The sequence below is a fragment of the Anguilla anguilla genome, chromosome 14 (assembly GCF_013347855.1).
Source record: "Anguilla anguilla isolate fAngAng1 chromosome 14, fAngAng1.pri, whole genome shotgun sequence".
NCBI classification, from domain to species: Eukaryota; Metazoa; Chordata; class Actinopteri; order Anguilliformes; family Anguillidae; genus Anguilla; species Anguilla anguilla.
This window is the reverse complement of record NC_049214.1, coordinates 34,132,863-34,148,663: the sequence shown is the minus strand read 5'-3', so window position 1 is coordinate 34,148,663 and position 15,801 is coordinate 34,132,863. Positions and strand designations below refer to the sequence as shown.

General features: G+C 42.9%; 2 protein-coding genes across 8 annotated transcripts; one reads left to right on the top strand and one right to left on the bottom strand.

The window, feature by feature from the left end:
- The first annotated feature begins 1,308 nt into the window (after positions 1-1,308).
- LOC118212908 (arginine/serine-rich coiled-coil protein 2-like) lies at positions 1,309-10,986 on the top strand. 7 transcript variants are annotated; one of them, XM_035391401.1, is made up of 10 exons: positions 1,309-1,455; positions 2,443-2,533; positions 3,485-3,525; positions 4,906-5,081; positions 5,658-5,810; positions 7,102-7,248; positions 7,405-7,484; positions 8,005-8,525; positions 8,965-9,054; positions 10,000-10,986. In XM_035391401.1, exons 2-10 carry the CDS (start codon positions 2,464-2,466, stop codon positions 10,183-10,185), a joined length of 1,464 nt encoding a protein of 487 aa, XP_035247292.1. In that variant the 5' UTR covers positions 1,309-1,455; positions 2,443-2,463; the 3' UTR covers positions 10,186-10,986. The 7 variants fall into 7 exon arrangements, with proteins under 7 accessions (XP_035247292.1, XP_035247293.1, XP_035247290.1 ...); XM_035391402.1 differs by lacking the exon at positions 1,309-1,455 and adding an exon at positions 1,501-1,639 and having other exon boundaries at positions 7,102-7,155; XM_035391399.1 differs by lacking the exon at positions 1,309-1,455 and adding an exon at positions 1,501-1,639 and having other exon boundaries at positions 7,102-7,224.
- On the bottom strand, positions 10,779-14,038 carry si:ch211-110p13.9 (uncharacterized protein LOC562347 homolog). Its single transcript, XM_035391406.1, has 4 exons — positions 13,259-14,038; positions 12,950-13,079; positions 12,735-12,868; positions 10,779-12,314 (listed from the first exon to the last, which is right to left on the bottom strand). Exons 1-4 carry the CDS (start codon positions 13,379-13,381, stop codon positions 11,484-11,486), a joined length of 1,218 nt encoding a protein of 405 aa, XP_035247297.1. The 5' UTR covers positions 13,382-14,038; the 3' UTR covers positions 10,779-11,483.
- Between the last annotated feature and the right edge of the window lie 1,763 nt (positions 14,039-15,801).

Here is a 15,801-nt window from a genome sequence, read left to right as displayed (position 1 = left end):
TGTATCCACTGTCTATTGCTTACAATCCCCAGTTGATTGCAAAATATTTATATTTTCCCAATTTTTTCCAGCTGCAAAGTATTAGATTATATTCACTGATGTTAAAGGTGAGATCCAGTATTGACCAAACATATATGATCTGTTGTGTATTAATTTAGACAATTTCCTCATCTGAGTAGGAAATAACATATTGAAGCATGATCACCGTACTTTACTTCCAGAGGATAGACATAACAGATAGATATAACATTGATGCATTTTCTATTAAATGTATTCTTCAGTTTTCTTGATGAATGTCAAAAAAAATGCATTTCCTGGGAATCATTTCTTCCTTTTCACCAAGTACTGATGGATTTCTCATACATTTAAGATTACTCCTACTGTTACAGTTTTTAGAGAAAAAGGAGATAAACTTTTTCCATAGAAATTTTATGATTTTCAATGTACATTTTTAATAATGTATATATTATTTCTTCATATTGATCAACAAAAGAGGATCTCATCTTTCTCTTCCATACAAAAATGAATATATGTACATATTTTACATTACCTTTTTCAATTTGTATTTTGAGAATTTCAAATAAAACACATCTTGAGACATGCATCTTAAAAATACAGAAGTACACCTTGAGAAATACCTCAAACGTCATTTAGTAGCAAATATGGCCTTGTAGCTAAAAGGTTTGTAGGTTTAATTCCTTGAAAAGGCACTGGTGTTGTACCCATGAACAAGGTACTTATAACTTCAGTTACCTCAATAGATATGATGCTGTATGTATATATAAAAATAACGTGTGAGTCGCTATGGATAAGTATCTGCTAAATGCCTGATTGTAATGTAACAAGCATTTGGGTTAGCACAATCAGCCAAAGTACAAAATTAACATTGACAGTACACACTCAGTTGGTTCAAACAGCAGGGGCCAGACATTATAGCTCTTTACATTCGTACATTTTTATTTATTTTTACCTTGAACCTTACTTTCTATAAAGTCAAAATATCCCTGTTGGATAAGTGTATCCTTGAAAAGTGCATTTAATTTTGTGCAACATGGTATTACATTTATATGCAAGTCACCTTGCGGGATTTAATCATTTATTAACTTGTTTCCTCTGTCATTTTTTTACTGTACTAAAAAAAGACCAAGGCTCTACCTCGTTAATTTAGAAATCAAGTAGGCTTATAGTCCCAGAATCTCTTGCAATTCCCCGACAGACCTCTCTACAACCAAAGATGATTGGTGAGTAAAGAAACCCAAGTTGCTGAACTTTGTATTCGTGCGGATTACAACAGAGGATGCAGTCCCAGCAGAGTTTATCGTGACATCCCTACATAGAAGGTGCTTAAGAAATTGTACTCCTGGAAGAGAGCATTTGGTATTATTGGAGAACGCCTTATTTCTGTGGAAGAAGTTCCGGGATTTCGTTTTTTTTAAAGCCAGAATAAGAGTTCCGGTAAGGCAATATTCTCCACAGCACATTCAACATACAGCATGAGGTAGCTTTTTTCTGTAGCTACGTAGTTCCTGATCTTGGTACGTCGTAGAATCTTTGCAGTTGCTTTATGTGTGGTCATTGGCAAAAGTGGAGCCACTGAAAAGTCATGCAATTCTGAATTCTGTAAACATCTGATATGGCGGTAAGAATTATATCAATTCTTCGTTTAAGACTCATGCCTAAAGTTTATCATTTGTTTAGTTTTTACTGCAGAAAGATGAATCAACACAAGCAAATTTAAGATGGCGCCATGGTGGAATTATGTAGCTAACGTAGGCTAGCTAGCTATCCCACCAGCTTGCTTTATGTATTTAAGTGAGTGGTTTAACGTTAGCTACAAAAATGGGGAAGGTATGGCTGGCTAAAGCCTGAAATTAGCTGATATTCACTTATAAGAACACTATACATTAAGTTGTCCAGTGGAGAAATTCTTAACTCTAATAAAGACAACATTACAGAATTGCATTGTAGCTAGCTAGCTAATCACTGTGAAATGTAAACTGCAAACGCTTACCGACAATTTCCGGTCGTCATTCCTGCTAGATGGCTAACTTTTCCTGAGAAACATCACTTCATTTTCGAACGTTAGTAGCTAGTGATATAACTTATTAGTCCGTTTGCAAGGAGCATAGTTAACCTTACATGGGTAGCTAATAACACTAAAGTTCCTTACGGTGGTGAATGCATGCTTACGCGTAATCGGTTATTGGCTAACTTAATCTTCGGTGATGCATAGTTCGGATGATAACACTTGGTTAGCTAAGTGCGTTTAGCCAGCAAATAACAATCTACTTAGCAGGTTTCTCTCATAGCTAAGTTAATATGTAATGTAGCTATGAATTGGCTGAAGAATTTTATCAACGAATCCTTGAATTTTGCCTGTACGCCTTTTGTGTGTTTGTCTTGCTTTCCTTGTCAATGAATTATTTCCCAAACACTGTCCAGACTTATAAAAGAACGGAGGGAATGGACTCATCAAAATCGCCAAGAAGTTCTAAATCTCATCATTCAAGATCACGATCCAGAGACCGGAAACGTAAGTCAGATTAAACAGCCACACTTGCGATCCTGGGAGACGTATGGTGTCAACGTATTGATCTTAACCATGGGTGCATAGGTATCTCCGGTCCTGGAGAGGGTGGTCTGTATGCTTTTGTGTTCCAACCTATTAGCCTTGCTTAGCTAATTTTAGATTTCTGGCGGCTCTAGAAACTGTTCGGGCTCACTCTGTGCTTAAGCAAAATGAGCACAATAAAATATTTAGGATACACTTTCAGTGTCCTGCTGTTGCGGGTGCTTACACAAATGTCAGATCTAGATATGGTTGAGCTAGTCTAATTTAAATAATTAAGAGCAGAAGTTGCCACAAAATCCTGAAACGGATAGCCCTTGTTGTGTACACCTGATATAAAACTTTCATTTCTCTGATTGAACTTGTAAGATAGAAGTTAATGATTACAATAACTGTGTGACTTATCATAATATAGTAGCTAACTGCCTCGATTTGTGATTTTTGAACCACCCTGAGAATATAAATGAATACCACCTTGTTGTCAAAGAAGATTTGTCAATCAACAGTGGTCTTTCTTAGTGTTTCCGCATTAGTGATTCATTTTTAGTATCAATTCTTTGCCATTTGTTGCTGCGTTTGATTTTAATTTAGAAGGGCTGCTTCTTTTTTCAGTTGTGTAGTTTCCGATTGATAGTTCTAGCATTAGTTCAACAGTTTCTGGAATATTCTTACTTTCACATTGCATGGCTAAACATTTGTTTGAGGGCTTGTAAGCTTGTCTTGAAGCTCTTGTCTGGAAAGTTCTGCCAGAACACACATTAAAAGTTTGCTTGGCTTTGACAAATGACTGTGTTTGTTTTTTTGTGTCTTTTGAAACTCTTTGTGATAGGTTTATTTTGATGTCTGAAATGAAAATGTCTGAAACAAGGTTTTTGAGGAAGTCTTGTGAATGTGTTTCTTTCGTTTTGTGGTTAGGTGACAAGAAACACAGACAAAGTCGGAGCAGGAGCAAAGAGGTAAATAGTTTAAAATTACTGCAGTAAGACCTTTAAAATGATAATTATAATCAAAATACAATTTGAACCAATGAGGTGTAGCTCGTAGGAAATAATAAGAACAGATACTTCTGGCCTTTATAAGGAGCATGGTTCCACTGTATATTTTCCCCCTCTGTGCAAGAGCACAATTCATTGGGATATCTATTTTTAACAGTAAATGTACAAATGAATGATATTGACATATGCATGTCCTGGAGGATCATGAATTTGTGTTTAGATCCCATGATAACAACTGTATTATAAGGCATGTTTGAAATGCCATTGCATGAAGAGATGCTCTGAACTGTTTCACAGCTAGGTAGCCATTCAAACTCAAACGTGCCCTGTTTTTGAATGTGTTCACTTCTTGCTCTTCAACTCTGAGCAATACTTTTCTGGTTATTTGAAGCTGTTTGCTAATCCTGCCCCACCATGCTGATTTGAAGTGCAAATCAAATTTTCTTGGTACGACCTGAACATCGGAACTGTTTGATGTGAGAGGGTAATGGAGGTACATTACTCTTCCTGTAAAGGGAGGAGCATGAAGCCTGATTATGTGGGCGCACACTGTGTATTTGTGGGTTTTTACATTCTTTTATTATTTTAATTGTTTTGTTGTTATTTCAGTAGGGTACATGACATTTGTTTTTCTGTCTGATGCCATTTCAAATGGACCTTTCTGTAAAGAGCTTTGAGTATTGTGGAAAGCACCTGACGAATTAAACTTATTGTAATTATTATTATTATTTATACTGAATGAAAATCTGGGGAAGATATACAAATTAATGGACAAATGATCTAGCACTTTATAGTCAACAAACTCAAATTATTTCACCTGTTACAAATTAAAAACTTTGTTCAAAATCTACCAGCTGTTGGTGGTTGTTGATGAAGCCAGTGTAGTAGTATAATGGTTAGGGAACTGGGTTTTAACCCAAAGGTTGAAGGGTCAATTCCCAGGTAGGACGCTGCCATTGTGCCCTCGAGCAAGCTTCTAACCTTGCTTCATTATATAGCTAGTTGTTTAAATTGATGCTGTGTAAAAATATAACTTGTGTTAAGTTGCTCTGGAGTCTACTAAACGTGTATTTGCTCTATCCTGAAAGAAAAAAACAGTCTTCCATTTTGACTACACTGAGTGTTAAAACCGAGTGCTTAGTGTCTGTAATGGCATTGTTTCCATTTACCCACTTATTGCTGAACTGCACTTGGTTTGTACAGGTTGTGCAGTATTGGTGAGAGGGTTCTCTTTCTCAGAAGTTGCTGAAGTCTACATGCTTTGGCGGACATTTTAAGGCCTCACACTAACTCTCTTTGTCGTACTATTTTCCTGAAAGAGACAAATTCTTCTCAAAACAGGGTTGGAGGAAGGACTCGGACGACAGACCCTCCAAATCGCGGAAGCCGGAGGAGAGGCAGGAGCAGACGGAGCGGGCTAAGGAGCGGCTTTCCGAGAGCGGAGACGAGCGACATCGGCGGAAAGGCGGAGCCTCGACACGACGCAGGAGCCGCTCCAGGTCACGCTCCCGGGAAAGGTGAGGTGACCCCTCTCCCACCTGGGCAAAGCCCACTGACACCAGTGTGTTCAGGCACGGGATTTTAGTCGATTAATCAGGCAGTGCTGGTTTTGAGACCATGAATATCTCAAAAGTAGGCAGAGGGTTTGGATAAGCTGAAAAAAATCTTTATTTCCTGATGAATATGGAAAAATCATGAAAAGTCCCCTTCTAACTTTCACAGATATATAGTGTGGTTCAGTCTGCATAATGTTGTGGCCTGAAATCACATTGTGTGGAAACTTTATGAGTGGATGGTTATTATTTTATAAATATATGTTTCAGCAAGATGGAGATGATATTCAGATGATACTCATAAAGGCGGTTAAAATGTAAGTGATCAAATTTTAAGACGCAGTTTAATGTTATTTTATGTATTAATGGGAATTGCAGTTTGAGGCTCCTTGAATACTCCCCACACATTCTGAAACCCCAGCAGCACATGCAGATATCACAACCTTTAACGCAATCTGAACTGGCTCGCATGGAGTCCTGCGCAGTCCTGCATCACAGAAAGAGTTCTGATGAACGTGTGTGCCCGCGGTTGGATTACAGACACCATCGCAGCAGGAGCAGGGACCGCAAGCGGTCGCGTTCCCGTAGCCGGGAGCGGCGTTCCCGAAGCCGTGACAGGAAGCGGCGGGCGCGGTCCCGCTCCAGGTCCCACTCCAAACACAGACACAGGAGTCGAAGCCGAAGCAAGAGCAGGTGAGTGCATCTTTGCCTGTAGTGGACCTGCTCAGGGAGAACAACATGGCGGAAGCTTCACCAATCACAGAGTACATTACTACCAATGATTGGAGCAATGCCAGCCGTGATTGGTGGATACTTTTTAATTACTTCCTGGATAATACCTGGCCGTAAATTTTCCACCTGTCTCTGTCGGTGTTGTTCTGTAGAACCAGTCTGCAAGACAGGGCACGCAAAAATGCCATACACTCCAGGCCTAACCCCCAAGGGGAAATATTTGGCTGAATTTCCATTGGAAATCAATGAAGTGGTCAGTTATAGGTCTTTAAATTAGGACAAAATCATGTAATGTATTAAAAACATTGCAATTTTCAAAATGACAAAAAGCTGCTGAGTTTCTTACTGCACGGCAAACAGATTTAAAAACACGGATTTGCACTTTTATTTATTACCGAGAAGCCTGTGGTTAGCAACAGTTAATGGCACTAGTCCACAAAATGACATTGTTACAATTGCTTCTGCAATTAGTTAATGTTCCCTGTGAATCCATTCATGGTTGGTTCATGGTTGGCTAGCTAATGTTAGTCGGCTTTTCACGGTCCTGGATCATAATGTAGTTGGTGGTTCCTTACCGGATGGTTCAATAAGATGGAAGATGATGTCAGGGAATCATACCTCAGGCCACTGAGTTGGATCATTTGTTCACTCTGTAACCACATAAAGACAGCCCTCGGGTCCTGTTTGGTTTATTTTGTTAAAGTACATATGCTGGACGTTAGGAAACAATGATTCAGTGGAATTTTTCTGACATTACTATAAAATAGCAATGATAGCTAGCTTGATCTCCGATGGGTCCCTATTCAGAACAGGGACAGACGGGGGATTGTTTTCTCCCTCGATGGCTCTGCCTGTGTGCCCATGATGCCTTACTGACTTGATCTATTTTCCTGATCTATTGTCCTCTGTGATTGGTGGAGCTCCCTTCTGTTTTCTGCTGGTAAGGTGACATCACAACTGTTTTATCCCCATGTTATTAGCCAATTACTTGGGTTGTGAAATGCTTGCGAATATTGCCCCGTATTTCTGAAAATCCTCTTCAGTCCTTCAGTTCACTCTCATACAATTGTACAATATAATTTCCCCATTGAATCATTTTTGGGGAGTGGTGGGGAAGGGGGAGAGAAGCCAGTCCATACATTTGAGGGGGTTAATTCCAGACTCTGGCAGCCCGGGGGGTCTCCCTCAGCAGCGTGTCTGAGTGGCGGTTGCGAGGGTGAGGCGCTGAGCGCTCTGCTCTGCTCCCCCGCAGGGAAAGGAGGAAACGGAGCGAGAGGCCCCGAGCATACAGCAGGAGCCGCAGTAGGTCAGTGAGCCCCCTGGTTTTCCAGGGCAGAAACACCGCTATGGACGCCCAGGAGGCCTTAGCCAGAAGGTACTGCAGCTGCTTTAATGAACCGTGAGGCCGAAACTTATTTCTCTCTCTTCACCCGTGGGTACAGTACAGTGTTCGCCCGTCCGGATGTGCGGATCCAGCCGCTCTTTCTTAACCCTTCTGTCTCCCCCCCCCCCCCCCCCCCCCCCCCCCCCGATCCCTTACCCTTTTCTTCACAAGATTGGAAAGAGCAAAGAAGCTCCAGGAACAGAAGGAGAAGGAGATGTTGGAGGTGCAGAAACGGCAGGAGCTTGTTGCTGGTGAGGGTCGTTTCTGATATTTTGGCATCAGCTGAACATAGTCAGAGTGGCCTGTCCCCATCTTTAATCTCACACATTACCACCCCCGTCTTAGTGTACACTTAGTGTAAGACTTTTACTTTTCAGATCGACTCATTTTTATTGCAGAAAACTGTCTCAAAGACACTTTCCGGGGTAGCAGAAAAATAGCAAAAACCAGGCCTGAACCCAAAAATAGCAAGTACATGAGGTAAAAAAAAAAAAACCTCCCCAGCTGGGAGAAAAACCCTCAAACATCTGATGAGAAACTCCCCAATGGGAAAAAATCTCAGGAGGAACCCAGCTATAGAGGGGGAGCCCATCCTCCACTGGGTAGCCTGGTGTAAAGTAGCGGTAGAATGGATGTAACAGAAATGTGATAAGGGATCTTTCACAGCAAATAAAATGGGTTGAGCAGGGTACATTGAGGTTTTTTTATTTTTTTTTTTTACTGTGAATGTGTCTATGATAGTGAACTAATCCGGCTAATTGGTAATTTCAGGCTGTGTCGGCAGTCTGGCGGTGCCTGGCAACCTCCCGGTGCCTGGAAATCTCCCTGTGCCTGGCAATCTCCAGGTGCCCAACAATCTCCAGGTACCTGCCGGTGTACCAGGACCCGGCAATCTCCAGATGCCCAACAATCTCCAGATGCCCAGCAATATCCAGATGCCGGGCAATCTCCAGATGCCCAACACTCTCCATATGCCCAACAATCTCCAGATGCCCGGCAATCTCCAGATGCCCGGCGGTATGGCGATGCCCAGCGGTATGGCGATGTGCGACGCTGCCGCCACGGTGGCGGCGGGAAGCTCCATCCTGAACATGGCGGCTTTTCTGGCCGCGGGTACGCCTGTGGCGCCCCACATCGCCATGGCGGCTCAGATGGCGGCCCTGCAGGCCAAAGCGCTGGCGGAGACGGGCGCGGCCGTGCCCAGCTTCTATAACCCCTCCGCCGTCAACGCTGTCAAGTTGGCGGAACAGGACAAGAAGAGGAAGATGCTTTGGCAGGGCAAGAAGGAAGGGGTGAGGCGCTCCACATGAGACCGCTGCTCAAAAATATATGGCAGAAAGCCTACACACATCTGTCATAAGCAAGACATAACACTCGTCATAACAGCATCTGTTTTCCAAAAACAATTGAAAGTGGCAAGTTCAAAATTATCACTGCATAGAGTGACAGTGTTATGACATTGGGCATATAAATAATATATGGTTATTACTGGTCCCGGGACCTGTTATGTAGGCTTTTATGGTGTATAGGTTCAAGTCAGGTGTATCATATTGATAACTTCACAAAGCCTGTTTTTCAGAAAGAGGTTAGTGAGACGATTCTGCCTGCATTAGAACAATGTGGGTAGCATTTGAAAGCTTTGAAATAGGACTAAACTATTTGATTTACTCAGAACTCTTTGTGATGCAGAATGACTTGTACAAAAATGATTTGAAATGAATTCTGTTTCAGGACAAGTCACAGACAGCTGAGTTGTGGGAGAAACTCAGCTTCGGAAACAAGGACCAAAATACTAAATTCCGCAAGTTGATGGGCATTAAAGTGAGTTTGCGCTTTTGGAGACATTCTCTTTTTTCATATATTATTTAACAAACTGCAAAAAAATCTGTACAGGCATCTATATTTTTCACAACTTGCTGCAAAATGTAACCCTGCTTGAGACCAGCATGTTATGCTCTTATAGTTCTAACTTTGGACGTGCATTAGGACCAGCTAAGGAACCCTGTTTTACTGAGGCTAAATTAGTATGTAGCATAAACTCTACCCACAATGTAATATTGCCACGGCTGGGACTCAGAAGCCCACGTTTTGTCTGAAATGCAACTAAATGCCATGTTGCAGTAATGTTATTATATAGCCAAGCCCTAGTTCGAATTCATATTATTTAAACTACTGTAATCTGAATGGTTTTGCTGACAGTAGCAGTGCATCACTGCCAGTAGCAGTGACTATACACGTGGCTCACTATGACCTATCAATGCTTAAGTCTTTGCCAGGAGGTAGGAAGCAACTGCTAGAGTAAATATACACACACACACACAGTTTTAATTAGTGCTGTATTTAAACTGTGTGGAATGCTAGTGACGGCATGTGCTCCTGTTAGCTGTGACCTCTAAATGTGCGTGCTCCTGCTAACAGTGACCTCTAAACACGCGCGCTCCAGCTAGCTGTGACCTCTAAACAAGCGCTCTGGGTAGCTGTGACCTCTAAATGCACACGCTCCTGCTAGCTCTGACCTCTAAACGCGTGTACTCCTGCTCGCAGTGACCTCTAAACACGCACGATGTTGATAGCTGTGACCTAAACGCACGCGCTCCTGCTAGCTCTGACCTCTAAATGCGCGTACTCCTGCTAGCCGTGACCTCTAAACACGCGTGCTCCTGCTAGTTGTGACCTCTAAACGCGCACAGTCCTGCTAGTTGTGACCAGTAAGTGCGCACTCCTGCTAGCTGTGACCTCTAAACGCGCTCGCCATCTTTGTGCCAGGAGGAGGGCGGCGAAGCCGCGGGCCTGATGGACGAGGAGAGCCTGAAGACCCTGAGGCAGCAGGAGGAGATGTTCCGGAACCTGGACGTGCAGTACGAGATGGCCCGGTCACAGACGCACACCCAGCGGGGCATGGGACTGGGCTTTTCCTCTTCCTTCGCCTCGCGGGGGATGGACACGTTATGAGCCGCCGCCGCCACTGCCCTCGCCCACTCCCCGCACACTCTCGTCCCCTCTCTCTCTCTCTGCGTAGCTTCACCACAGTGCTGAAAAGTGTTCCAAGAGCTGTTTTTATTTTTTTTGTTGTAGTCGACAAGCTTGCATGGATGTTGCACTGAGTATAATTTATTAAGAGAAAAAAAAAAACAAAAACAAAGCATTTGTACATTACTTTTTGTAGATAGTGGAGTGCTAACCATAACTGGATTCTGTATGTCATCAGAATTACACAGGGTGTTTAAACGGACGTGGAGGGGGAGAGGGCAGCCTGGGGAAATTACATTACAGTTAAACCCCTCCCCCATTATTGTACACTATTGTTTCCTTTTTTTGAACACCTGGCTTTTAAATGGTGGAATTATACATTAATTGCCAGGACAATAGAGGATAATTTAAAAATACTCCAATGTACTGACAGAGACTGATGCAGAACTGCAGAAAACTGTGTACACGATCGCTGTGTTCATTTTGCAGAAGATCGTGGGTTGTGTAACTTGTAATACCACTGTTAGTAATCTTACCTTTATGTGGTCAATGAAAAACACAAACTGACAACAATAATTTGCTATGTATATTTATGTTCACATAATGAACACAATCACAAATCTGTTTATAATGGCCAAGAATCAAACCAGCGGCTGTCACGACCCGGCTATGATCAGTGTTGTCCATTTAAACAAACCCGTTTACGCTTATTGGAATTTTGTTTCCTGGAATTGTATTGAACGTTGGTGTACTGTAATCGGATTAGAGGAAACCCTGGTTGAACTCCAATGTGTCGAACTGATCTTATTTTCTGAAAGCTATTCTCCTCTGACGTGGCTTTTAGAACAGCCAATAAATGGTACAATTAAAGGGCTTTTCTCACAGAGCTTTTGTAATGTGAAGTGAAGAGCAACATGTCAAGCCTTAAAGTTCTCTCACAGAAGTGATATCTAACCCTTAGCCAAGCAGGTTTTTTGGGGCATTTTCTCATTAGACTAATTTCAGCAGCCATACAGTTCTGCAAAAATGAGCGGAACAATGTTTCCTCTCTGCTTGGGTGAATTCATACTCTGCTGTGCTGGACTGCTGGTTTTTGGGTTTTTTTTAAATCTGCAGCCAATTTGGGTCTTGGAAACAGGGTGTGATGAGTCTTCAGCCAAACTGAGCAAGCACTCTGGCTAACAAACTGGTTACCTGCGTCACTTGAGCGCTGAAACGCACGCACAAAAAAACCCAGCAGAAGCTGCAGTCCTCTAGGACCGGAGTTGGAGTTCCCTGCTCTACTTGCATATGAGGCTGGAGTAGAGGACGTGCGCCACGCCGGTGATGAGGTTGTGGTTGGCGAACTCCAGGATGAGGAGCAGGATGGGATACTCGCTCTGGCGCTTCCACAGGGCCGAGGCCTCGTCCAGGCCCATCCAGCTGAGCAGCAGCACCCTCATGGCCTCGGGGAACAGCTCCCCCGCCAGCTCCTCGGCCGGCGGCAGGTCCGTGATGCGCTCGATGTGCCGCACCTTGAAGCCCTCCACCTGCCGGCTGATGCAGGCGTTGGCGGCGTGGAACTGCCGGCCCAGCCAGCCGCCAACGGCCCGGAGCAGGGGGCTGGAGTAGACGGAGTCCCCTGCCCCGGGACCTGGCCCCTGGGTCCGCAGGAGCCCCGACACCGCGTCGGCCAGCGCCTCCTCATCCAGGCCCTGTGCCACAAATCTCTCCGTGTGGTCCATCAGAAGGAGGATGGCCTCCTGCTGTTCCTTCCCCAAATGGAGCTCTGAGTCCTTCAAAGCCTTCTCCAAGCTTGCGAGTTTTTTGAAGACGAGGCGGAGGTGGTCCGGCCGAACGGCCGAGTCGCCGTCGGCAGGGCAGCAGTAGTCGTGGTCGGCGGTAGACTTGCCGTCGGTAGGGGGCGTGTCCTCCTCGCGGGCTGCATCGGGCACCTCTGTCGGCTGAGGTAAATCCAGACGTGTCCCTTTGGTGATCTGAGATCTCAGCTTGTGAAGCGTTTCTCTGTCGTACATCGCTACAATCTCTTCGGGCTGAGGGGCGTCCAGTTGGGTGCTCAGGTCATAGCACGCGTTCAGGGGGTCGTCGTTTATTCGCGACTTCCATAGCTCCTGTAGGACGTGAGAGACAAACGGTTGAAATAAGTTAATGGGTGCTGGGTGAACGGTACGGGTAATGGCTAAATAAGTAGGCCTGAGTGTGGCCTTTGTCATTGAGTGAAGCTGCTGGGTGGGGATAGGATTTTGACTTTCCTGGATCTTTTATAAGATAATAAAACAAAGATATTTGTGATGTATCCTAACTGGTAGAAAATGGAGAGGAGGTCCACCAATCACTGAGTATGTTGATACAATCAATAGAACAACGCTGATGGTCTCTGGTGGATGCTTTCAGGCTAATACCCACAGGGAGTCTAGGCTGACATTCACCAGCCTCTTAACTACTAGCAAGCTAGATGTACAAATAGTTATTGTGCATATATGTATCTGAAATGTTGGCAGGTTCCAACATGCAGCAAGACTGGGTGTTACCTGAAATGACTCCAGCACAAAGAGTTGCTCTTGTTTGTTGTACAGTTCAAAGGCCACCCTAAAGAGACCTTGGATGCTGTAGAACCACAGACTGCTGCTGGCTGTGGGAAGCCTCAGTCCGTGAAACCGGAATTCTGTGGAGGCACAACACACTGGAGGTAGAGTTCAGAAGCCCATGTGTTCATTCATTATGAATGATCTAAGTTATGCCTTACCTGAGGAAAACGCAAGCTTTGTTGCCAACCCTTTTTTGGCAAACTTGGCATGGTATCTCGGATGATTCTCTGTCCTAATAGCGGTTTTTGAGAACAGGTCGGCACCCAGAAAAAGAGGTACCATAGTCTCCTGAAATAAGATCAAACACTTGTGTAAGTTTTATGACCAGTGGTGTGGTATGTCCTGAAATAATTGTTCAAATTATAATCTGTAACTGATCCCATGTAACAATTCAGGACACTGTCGAGGTAGGTTAATTTACAACCGATAGTTCCGGTTTTCCAAGAAACTTTAATGAAGGTACAAACCTCAGCACTGCCACTGTCGCAAATTTTGAACGAGCTGGAACCAGCAAGGTGCAAGAAACGAATTCTTCTCTCGCCGCTTTCCCAATGAGGTAGATATACAGAAGTCATCTTTGGCGTTGACATGCTTAGACTGGGCTAGCCTTGCAGCTGACACGTAACGTTGCTACCAAATTACAGGTGCTGCCTGCATATGTCACACCACTTTCCAAACATGTTCATTAAAACCTGTTAAATGTGTGTTAAGCTACTATTTGTTAGCTGTGTGTTAGGTATTGAGAAAAATATTAGCTAGACTACATTTTCTGTTAGCAACATAGCAAGCCAACAAGCTAACATTTGTACACGAACAGACTTGGTAACTAGCTAGCTACACTGAGCAGCACTACACAGTGCTAGCTAGCTAACTTTCCCGGCATATTACCGATTTTAGAAATTACATCAGGCTAGCTAACGTTGCATGTAGAGCCAAAATATGTTCAAGTCAAACGAAGACGAATAAAACATAAATCGTACAACATAACAGTGCATAACTATAAACGTTAGATTATCTTGTAAACTCATAAGGCACCACTGTTGGCATTACGAGAGGGTGGGCATGATAACTCCAGTTGAAATCTCTCAACCAATCGTTGATTTCTCTTGGTTACCTCCGACCCTGTGAACTATGACCTCAACGCTGTCAAGTACGGGAAGTGACTTTTCGGAGTTTTATTTTTTTAAGGAATAGAACGTATATAGGGCGTATATTTTGTATAGAGCATATATATTTTAGCGTATATTTTAGCACAGGGCGTATATATCCATGCATGTGAGTTTTTAAAAACGGTAATGACCACTAATTCGTAGTGTATGTTACTAATAAATTCACCTAGCTGGACCACAAACCCGCCTCAAGGAACATTAAAAAAGATTTCAAAAGGCTTGTGAAATTCAATACCAGCCATTGCTCTGGTTCCTGTACCAAAATAACCATGTGGATTAAAAGGCACGGTCTTGTTTGCGACGTCCAAATTGATAGGCTTATTACTGAATTTTGCCCATATTGTGTTCCTAGAGATTTTCCGGTTCTTGTATTAGAGTCGTCTGATCCATAGCAATAGATATACTATCATTCATACTGTATGACGACCGCAGGTTTTGACTACAAATTATGTGTATTTAATGGGATACCTGGACACTTGGTACTTGTTTGCATTTGAGGTGTGACCTTGGGTGTGACTATTTTTCTACAGTCTATGGGTGTGACTCACTGAATGGTGTGACCAGGGTGTGACTGATTCCAAGGCAGTATGATATTCTTGGTACTTCTTGGCCACATGGAGGCACTATAGTAACAGCACGTCCCAGCTCAAATCAACCTTGCTGGACCTATCTCAGTGGGACAACCGAAAGCATTCAGGATGCTGCCTCTACGCTGTTTAATTTTTTTGTTTGTCTGTTTTGTTTTTACCTTCTCCAAATACAGTTTAAGGAGAACAAGTAAAACAAGGAAGGAAAAAACTATAGTATGAACAACGCACATACTTAATTTCTTACGTTATTCCCATTTCCAAGCAGAAAGTCATGGGAGGACAATGTGGAACATTTAAAGCAGCCAATCAGCATCTAATGAAAAGCTGTCATAAATTTCATAATGGGAACGTCAAGAGCTAAATTCTAAATTGTTCAGTGTTAATATTTACAGTTTGGAAAGGGTAGATTTAGATTGCAAACCCCTTTCTACAAGAATTTTTAACTGATAGACCATTTTATGCTGCTCACTGTTATGCACAGTAATTGTGGTTTGTGCTGTAGACATGCTAGAAGAACACCTCTGAATAAGCACTGGATAAACACTAATGATCACACATGTGTAAACATTGTATTCTTTTGTTCTTAGTTTGTTTGGCAGTTAAACCTAATTCTTGAGAGATGTCATTGCAGGTGGTAGTTTTGAAGAAAACAAACTGTTTTGTTTATACAAAACTGGAAATACCAGTATCCTTAAATAGGTAGTAAAACTAATGGTATTATAAGAGGATTTATAGCAGAAAACTTTTAGCTCCCCGTCAGTTTTTCTTTTTTGTGTTGCCACTATTAAGTGTGAATAAAGAATGTAATGCAAATGTAAAGCATATCCTTTGAATATGTGAAGTATAAACTGAATGCCAATATGATAAGTCGAATTATCAGTCTTCCCAAAAAAAAGAGCAGCTATATGCATGGAATTTTAGGGCATTCCTAAGTTTTATAGATTCTAATAAATTACAAGGGGGAAAAAGTAATGGACAGCACTCAGCTTTGAACCGCACAAGGCTTTGACACTGTGTAGTCACAATTGAAGAGGTGCACTTATGCCCAGTGCTTTGCTGGTCATTTCCAGTTTTGTTTCAGAAACTTGGAAGTATGCCCTTGGGTGAATGGTTCCATGTGAAAAGCATCATTTGACTGGTGACAGGGAACGCTTTGAATGCCTCTCCTGAATTGCACAAATTGGACAAGCTTTGCATGCAGCAGCAGCCGTGGAATTGAATTTATACATAACGTATGCAAAGGGGATGCTT